Source organism: Danio rerio, chromosome 16 (genome assembly GCF_049306965.1).
Source record: "Danio rerio strain Tuebingen ecotype United States chromosome 16, GRCz12tu, whole genome shotgun sequence".
Taxonomy (NCBI): Eukaryota; Metazoa; Chordata; class Actinopteri; order Cypriniformes; family Danionidae; genus Danio; species Danio rerio.
The window spans coordinates 27,131,238-27,140,948 of record NC_133191.1 but is presented as its reverse complement, the minus strand read 5'-3'; the positions used below and the strand labels follow the sequence as shown (position 1 = coordinate 27,140,948).

Sequence of the window (9,711 nt, the reverse complement as noted above, 5' to 3'; positions counted from 1 at the left end):
TGTTATCACAAAGCAACAGAAACAGCGCGCAGAAGTTTAGAGAGCGGACACTGCCCTGGCAGTTGTACTCTACACTCAAAAAAATCAACTAGGCATGTATTGGATTTACAAAATAAAACCTTGTCAGATTGAAAAGAAAAAATCAAGTTTACGTATGTTAAATGATTAATTCATGTTATTTGAAACTGAATCAAGAAATAATCAAATGAATTTGATCAGAACATGTTGATTCAATGAGACTGAAATGCTTCAAATCGACAACTCTCACTCTGGAGAGTCACTTCGCGCATATCAGTAGCTGGCGGTAGTGCGTTTGGATGTCACCATACGAAAACAACAAGAAGAAGTATCACCGCGTGTTTTCGGCACAGTTTGGGAATTGGTTTTCCCAAGAGCTTGAATGTTATGCATGTTATGTTGTTGGCTAAATGTTTCTTATACATTTTATATTACATATTACAATTTTGGATATTATATAACATTTTGTATCAGAATATTAAAGAAGAAATTTGTTTAAATGTGATTGGTGCCTGCTAAAGGCTATAATAAAATAAATAAATATATATATATATATATATATATATATATATATATATATATATATATATATATATATATATATATACAGTATATATATATATATATATATATATATATATATATATATATATATATATATATATATATATGTATATATATATGACATGTTATAAATATATTTATAACATGAATAACTTAATTTTAAATCTTGTAATTTAAACAACAGGGCGAGGCAGTGGGTAGCATGTTCGCCTCACAGCAAGAAGGTCGCTGGGTCGCTGATTCGAACCTCGGCTCAGTTGGCGTTTCCGTGTGGAGTTTGCATGTTCTCCCTGCCTTCGCGTGGGTTTCCTCCGGGTGCTCCAGTTTCCCCCACAGTCCAAAGACATGTGGTACAGGTGAATTGGGTAGGCTAAATTGTCCGTAGTGTATGAGTGTGTGTGTGAATGTTCCCCAGATGGGTTGCGGCTGAAAGGGCATTCGCTGCATAAAAAACTTGCTGGATAAGTTGGCGGTTCATTCCGCTATGGCGACCCCGGATTAATAAAGGGACTAAGCCGACAAGAAAATGAATGAATTTAAACAACAATATTGCTGATTACTAGCTGATTTAACAAGACATAATTTTGTTAAAGTAAAGCTTTAGTGTTACATTGAGTAAATTAGAATCATTTTAATTAGAATAACACAATACAAACATTTTGACTCAATTAGTTGCAAAGAAGTTAGACTGACATATTGAAACCATGTTTTATCTACAAATGTGCTTTGTGTTCATACAACATGTTCAAAGCAGTTCAGGTTTACTTGATTGGATTAGATGCATAAAGGGTGCCACGATTAAATCATGTTCATTCAACAAATTTTTTTTGAGTGTAATGACGCCATGCTGTCCGTCCTTTTTTCCTGCTGAATCGCTCCAAATAGGTCAACGAGGTGCATTCTCCAGAGATGCTCTGCACAGGGGAGAGTTTGCTTTTTTCACAGTTGACCTGTAACCCCAACTGTTGTGAGCACCAGATTCCTGTGCTTTACAATCTGATCCTGAGATTGAGCTTGAGCTAGAGTGACAGTAGAGCATACTCCAAGACCTTCGTAAAGCTCGTGGAGATAGGTAGAACCCAAAGAGGAGGACTTTGTACTATTATGCTTGACCCTCGAACAGAAACCACAGAAACAGCCATTGTTGATGCAAAATTGAGACGTGAAAATATGGTTCCTTTTTGGTCGATAGCTGTGAACCAATCCTGGGAATGGATCCATGTGATAATGTGTTTTTGCGTGAGAATTCTGAATGATATCTTGTACAGATACCTGTTAAAGATGTGCAGATCCAAGATTGGTCTCTGCCCACTGCTCTTTTTTGGCATGATGAAGTATGGGCTTTAGAACCTGGCCTTCATCTCGGCTGGAGGAACTGGCTCGATTGTGACCTTTGCCAGCAGGGGTGCAATCTCTTCACCCAACACAGGCGCAACTGCTGTTCTCACCACAGGGAAATGCACGCCCGTGTTCTTGGAAGGCTGGTGTGCGAACTGAATGGCATAGCCAAATCTGAACGTATGAATGAGCCACCGTGACGGGCTGAGCCGTGCTCACCATGCTGGCAGAGCCCGCACAAGAGGCACCATCCGAGAAAAGTTCTTTTTGTTCTTATTATTACTCTCTCTCTCTAACATGTCAAATTATATATACTAAGGGTATAGTTAAAATTATGGGTTGACAAAAAAGAATTTGTAAAGAATGTTAAGCATTTTCTGTCAAAAGGAAGTTTTTGATTAAAGGCACGCCCTGAAGTCTATGAAACTCGTGTTCTGCAATCAAAGCAGCTCAAATTGCAGATTTGCTCATGCAATGATACTGTTTACTCCACTCTTGCACTTACTAAGGTAAGACTGGATTTCATTGCATGATATATTATTAATTTTACATTCACATAAAGATGATTATTACTTTTAAATGATTTTTAAATATGTTATCAAACATATAGGCTGTATTACCAGATGGAAGAACCGTGCTGTATTTGTTTTTTGTTTTTTTGGAAATAAACTTATAGATCCATAGTAAACACACCGAGTTGATTAAGCAAAGTAAAATAAATGAATAAAAACACAAAATAAATCATAAAGTGAGGATCACTCATGAATCAGTAAAATTTTACAGTAAGTTTGTATAAGTTAATGTTAGTTAATGTATTTACAAGCATGAACAATACATTTATTAATGTATTTATTCAGCCTATATTACTTAATGAAAATGCAGTTATTCATTGTAACTCACAATACATTAACTAATGTTAACATTTTTTTTGTATATTTATAATACATTAGTAAATGTTGAACTATGATAAAGAAATGCTTTATGTAAGTGTTGTTCACACACATAGTTAGTAAATACAACATGTACTAATGAAAAATTATTGTAAAGTGCAACCAAAAATCATTAATAATAAATTAACAGTATTTTTTTGGTATTTATGTATTTATTTGAAAACATTATTTTTTGTTGTTGTTTTTATGGAGGAAAAAACGAATAAAACATGTTGTGTTATGCTATTCATATTACTTATGAGTGACTTGTTTGTGTTTGCGCTTTTTTTAGTTTTATATGTTGCAGTGGACTGTTTTGAAGCTTCCTGAAGCTGAGGAAAAAATTCTGAATTCAAAGCGGTTGGCTAAACCTTTTGTTGTTGTTGTTATTATACATTTGCTTATCATTATTATTATTATTATTATTATGAATAATAATGTTATTATTTCTTTTTGAACGTATGCATTAAATTGTATAACACGCATCATTTAAATTCATGAAAATATATTATTACTCTGTATAGAACTGACATGTCAGAGTTGGTAAACACCTCTAATGATGATGATGGCTCCAGCCAGTCTTCTGGATCATCAAACACATCAGAGACATTCAGCAACAAAAACAGTAAAGAAACTACATTTTCAAAATCCTCACAAACATTCACTCAAAAAGAGACCAAAGACAAAAGTGATCCTTCATCATTTACCAAACGTTCAAGAAAGTTGCTGTCCAAACTGCAAATACCTGAGAAACGTGCACAAACTGACCATAATGAGAAGCTCAGTGAAAAAGAACTTAAAGACAAAATGCCTGAGAAGGAGGAGGATAAAAATGAAAATCTTTATATAATTTCTAGTGAGTTTCTAGACATAATGTCGAATGCCACAGATGATCCAGACTCAATCAGTGAAGATATGAAGGAAGTAATTGACGCTAAGCCTAAAGAAAAAACAAGGAAACTAAAAGATAAACTGACAGAGTTGGAGAATGTTACTCTTAACATGGCAATAACAGGCATGACAGGAGCAGGGAAATCTTCATTTGTCAATGCCTTGCGAGGCCTTCGTGATGATGATGAAGGAGCAGCTTCCACTGGAACAACCGAGACCACCATGAAGCCAAACATGTATGAGCATCCCTTTATGCCCAATGTGAAGATCTGGGACCTGCCTGGAATCGGAAGTCCAAAATTCAGAGCAAAGAAATACCTAAAAGACGTCAATTTTCACATGTATGACTTTTTTCTCATAGTGACTTCAGAAAGGTTTAGAGAGAATGACATTGAGCTGGCCAAAGCCATCAATAAGAGCAACAAGCTATTTTATTTCATACGTACCAAAATTGACAATGACGTTCGTGCTGAGTCCAACAAAAGAAACTTCGATGAGCGTGTGCTGCTTGATAAAATCCGAGAGGACTGTAAGGTGAACCTTCTCAAATTGAATATTTCCAAAATATTCCTAATATCTTCATTTCATTTGGAGAGATATGACTTTCAGAAGCTGGTCAACACCCTTGAGGAGGAACTTCCCAAAAACAAGAGATTTGCTCTCATACAGTCTTTGCCTGTTTATTCACTTGAGACCCTCACAAAGAAGATAACCTACTTCAAGAAACTCATTTGGCTGAATGCTGTTGGGGCCGGAGTTGGAGCGTTTCCTCCAATCCCAGGAGTGTCACTGGCCGTTGATTACGGCATAATGAAGAAGTTCTTTAAGCAAGTCTTCATGGCATTCGGCCTGTCAAATCAGGCACTGCAGGTGCTGTCAGAAAGGGTGAATAAACCAGTGGAGGTTCTGAATGCCGCCAAGACTTCACGCTTTAAAGATGGAGTCACTGACCGTATTCTGATAGACATGATGTCTAATCCAGTCATTGCTATCACTAAGACTCTGGGAACCATAATGGCTCTGCTGCCTGGAGGAGCTCTGCCCGCAGGGGGTGCGGCTGTTGCCTCTGTGCACTACTTGCTGAATGTAGGACTCAAGGAGATGGCAGATGACACCAGGAAAGTTCTTGTCGTGTCACAACTTGCCTAATAAAATGCAAAAAAAAGTCTCCCTCTATTGGTCAATCTAGAAAGCAGTTAACAGATTTGTTTAGTTTTAATTGTGTCTGTCTACCTTATGTTCCTCTTCTAGTTGTCTAGGAGACTCACTGCTTACCTCTTTAGGGAGATTAACCTTTGTATGGCACAGCCAAATAAATGTGTGAGAATGAGGGGTTGTATTGGTGTTTCCCAGTACTGAGAATGCCAGAGTAGTTGGCAGTTCATTCGTGACCCCTACTAAATCAAGGACTAAGCTGGAGGAAAATGAATGAATGATTGAATGAATAAATGAATGAATGAATATGGCAGGAAGGGCAGCTGCCAATAAAAAGTGCCAGAGAAATTGGCGGTTCATTCCACTGTGGTGAGCCCATAAGAATGTGAGCGAGTGAGTTTAGAGATTTTTTTTTAATATTGAGTATCTGAAATGCTCTTCTTTAATCATTTGGAAAAGATACATTTTCTAGTATAGGGCTTTTTGCCAGGATGTTTCTGTAATTTATTCCCTGATTTCCAGTGGTGTTTCTACAAATACTCAAACTATTTTAATTAAGTAGTTTTTCTCAGAAATTAAAATTTACTAAGTAGTTTTTAAAATGTTTACTTTTACTTACCCTTGAGTACATTTTTACTGCAGTATCTGTACTTTTACTCCACTACTTTATTTTTTTCTTGTCTATGAGAATTAGAAAAGTCAGTCCTGTGATTCCTGTCCAATCAAATCGCACATAGAAGGTAAATCACAACTGTTTGCAAGCATTAAAAGTGTCCAAAAAAATTTCCAAAATCTTTACATACATTGACCCATAGACTTTTTAGATGCACGTCACTGATGAGAAGATGACGGATGTTTAGTGTATGATGACTGAAATAACCTTAAACACCCAGCAGGCACAAGACGTCATCGGATTGACGTTGTATCATAATGTCGTGGGGACGTAATCAAATATCAATGCCTAATGATGTTACAGCTTGACATCGTGTGGCTGTTACTACTATGAAATCTATCAGGCATTGGATTTTGGTTGCTATAATTGATGAATATACGTCAATATTTCATGTCAATATGACGTTGGTTTAAGATGTTGGCTCGATGTTGGATTTTGGTCACTTTCTAACAACCTAAATTCAACCAAATATCAACGTCATTTGACATCATTATTGGACATCAAAATAACGTTGTCCTTAGATGCTGGCTAAAACTTCAATTTTGGTCACCTGACATCACAACCTAAATCTAACCTAATACCTGCAATAACGTCTTATGTGTGCCTGCAGAGCAATAACTAGATGCACTACAGAATGTTACTATTACACACATGCACTAATGACATGTAAATGCATCAGCTTTTTACAGTGAAATACTCACTACTCACTATTCTTGAGTACTTTTGAAAGGACTAGTTTTTACTCATACTTTTACCTGAGTACGATTTTTCAGTACACTTTCCACCACTGCTGATCTTATGACATTTAACAGAAATTATAGAAAAGTGCCTGTTAAAAAAAGCTAATTATCCATGTCTTTTTCATTTTAATTAAACAAATTCGTAATAGCAATAGTAATTTGAACACAAACTGCTGTGTTTGTTTTTCCCAGTGTAAACATCAGTTTCAGACTACATTCTCTATAATTTTGTCAGCTTATTTTATTTCTGTTTACATTAATTAAACCATGTGCATGGACTATATACAGTATATGATGTGTTTGTAATTTGAAATAAACCACTAGTTGTTTAAAGTTTTAAAATTTCTTTCCCTTTTACTGTGTGATTTAGTTAATTTGAAGACTTCGTTCTTTACTCTTTTCCAACTTTATCAAATGACCTTATAAAACCCCACAAATACAGTGGTTTTTCAAATCACATGATCATACTGTATGTTCTAAAAAAAAGAGTTTTGAGGTTTTTGAAAGGAACAGTGAGTACATTGCAGAACTCCGTCCGAACCAATACATCCAGGTAAGATTATGCAATACAGTCATTACTTTACTATGCACAGTGTGTTTTGCAGTAAACGACTCTATAAACCTGCCGTTCATTAGTACATACATTAGCTATTGTACAGTTAACCATTTACACTGTGTCTAATTACTTTTAGAGAGTCATGAAATTGGAGGTCCATCAAGTCCCACATGAAATTATCCATGTTGACGAGGCTGGCTTCAACTTGGCGAAAAGACGTCGCCGTAGGAGAAACATAATAGGCCAAAGGGCCATCGTTACCATGCCGGGCCAGAGAAGAAGTCGGGCAAATGCAGAAGACCAGGCAGTATAGAAAATTATTTAGTTTTTTATTATAATTGTGATGCTTTTTCTGTTTGTATATCTTGCAGTGATTTCCTTTTGCAAATAAAGTCTATTGCAGCAATTCTGTGTCTGTATTTTTTTACATTAACTGTAAATTTTATAAAGCAATTTTTTTCTTTATTTTTGTATTGAACTTTTGCAGTAAAAAAAAGAAAATGCATTTACTAAACCCAACAAAATGAAAATGTAGAGAGTCTTAAAATATAGGGGCAAAGCTGACATATAAACTAATGCAGTTTCTGTAAATTTAACTGATGCTAGTGTTTTTATTGTCAGTGTTTTCTGATTGACTGAATGTGTCTGTTGGAAGAGAACATGTGTTAGTGTTTTGAACAATTATGTCATTTTGAAACATGTTTGTAGTGTTTTGTTAGACATAGTGTAGTGTGTTTGTTTATTATTGTATTTTGAAAAGTAGTTTAGAGGTTTAGTTTACAATGTGTGATTTTGAGCATGAAATTAACTGTTTTGTCAATTGTGTGTTTTAGGTGTGTTGGTGCGTTAAGAGTTTAGCAAACTTGTTAAATGTATTGAAAAAACTGTCATAGCCATTGTAAAAAACTGTAAGACCACTCTTCGCAAACAAATGACAAATCTAGCAAATGTTTAGTTATTTCAAAGCATAAGGTCCATAAATAAAACTTGTTTTGTAGAGCTTAACTTGTAGAGTCTTGTATAAGCGCAGATGTCTCTGTTATTTTCTTTTCTTGGTTGCAAACTCAAAAAAGGGACCCCAGAACCGGACAAAAAGCATAATAACATGAAATCATATATTAATAACTTAAGTAAATGCATTGTATAACAAGCCCTAAACGTGCTTTACATATTCTAATGATTTTTTATTGAATATATTTTATTTATAAACTGAAAAAAGCATCGCTTTCTCTATAGAATGTTGAGCATTGCATTCAGAAAAATGTTCATTAAATAATTGCTGCCAAGAGAGTCGTCATACAAGAGTGTTAAAAAACAAATAGAGAATCAGACATGTAACACAAAATACACTGGCTCCATAAATGACTACTGAGAATTAATATATTTTAATTATTATTACATAATGTATCATACTTATGTATATATTTTTGTTAATCCAAACAAAACAAAAAATTGTGTGTAAAAATGTGTATTTTTGCAGTATATAAACTGGTAAAAAAAATAGAAAAAAAATGAGCTATTATAACTGCACATTATATATTATATATTGTTATGTATGTCTATATGAAAAATATGTTTAAAAAAAAAGTATTCACAGAATTCAATCCTATTTGTATTATTCATTCATTCATTCATTCATTTTCTTTTCGGCTTAGTCCCTTTATTAATTGTCGCCACAGCGGAATGAACTGTCAGCTCATCCAGCATAATGTTTTACGCAGTGGATGCTCAAATAAGTACCAGGGGGTAAAACAGTAAAACAGTTTAGGGGTAAAACAGTACCAATTTAAAACTGAAAGAGGTGGAAGTTTGGAAAAAATCATGCTTCAACCAAATATAGAGATTCAAAAGATATGCACTGTTAATGCCCATATAATGCTTATTTGATTGTGTTCTGCCAGAATGTAAGAACATACATTTTCTTTTGCATGCCCTTTTTTATACATCAAGCATCAAATGTTGAGCTTTCAGTTAACGCTTCCTGCCAAACAGCATTTATGTGCATGCCTGAAATTCCTATGTGTTTTGGTTAAAAGTTGTGTAACGTAGATATTGTTTTTGGTTAGCACTGTCGCCTCACAGCAAGAATGTCACAGGCTCCAGTCCCCGCAGGGCCAGTTGGCATTTCCGTTTGAAGTTTGCAGGTTCTCCTCGTGTTCGCGTGGGTTTCCTCCAGGTGCTCCGGTTTTCCCCACAGCCCAAAGACATGTGCTATGTGAATTGGATGAATTAAACTGACCATAGTGTATGAGTGTGTGAGTGAGTGTGTGTGTGTGTGTGTGTGTGTGTGTGTGTGTGTGTGTGTGTGTGTGTGTGTGTGTGTGTGTGTGTGTGTGTGTGTGTGTTTGTGTCTGTGTATGCGAAAATGTTAGAGAGTGTTAGTTGATTAGTTTAGCTTTTTTCTAGATTAGCTGGCGGTTCATTCCACTATGATGACCCCTGATAATCAGGGTCTAAGCCGGAAAACTAGAAAACCTGTAACCATTAATTTCCATATACTATAATTGCTTTTTCATAAGATATATCTCTGGTTACAGGTTTTCAGATTAATTCAAAGTACCTTCTTTTGTGTTCAAGAAAAAAATGACTTCTAAAGGTTTCAAATCAGTTGAGGATGTCTAAACAGTGAGTAAACTTTCATGTTTTGTGAATGAAAAATGAAATTTTTTTTAACATTTTTCTTTCAAACACAAATCTTCTTTCGATTATCTGTTGAACACAAAGGATGGCAAAATGCAGGTTGCTGGGAACCACTGACTATAGTATATAGTATACTGATGTATAGTACTATGAAAAGTATATAGTAGGTCCAAATCACAAGAATTTTCTTTATCCCAAAAATTCTGT

At 35.0% G+C, this 9,711-nt stretch overlaps 1 protein-coding gene across 1 annotated transcript; it reads left to right on the top strand.

The window, feature by feature from the left end:
- The first annotated feature begins 2,126 nt into the window (after window positions 1-2,126).
- LOC565002 (interferon-gamma-inducible GTPase 10-like) lies at window positions 2,127-7,268 on the top strand. Its single transcript, XM_073925419.1, has 3 exons — window positions 2,127-2,429; window positions 3,142-3,209; window positions 3,374-7,268. The coding sequence occupies exons 2-3, from the start codon at window positions 3,148-3,150 to the stop codon at window positions 4,887-4,889; spliced, it is 1,578 nt and encodes a 525-aa protein (XP_073781520.1). The 5' UTR covers window positions 2,127-2,429; window positions 3,142-3,147; the 3' UTR covers window positions 4,890-7,268.
- Window positions 7,269-9,711: the final 2,443 nt, after the last annotated feature.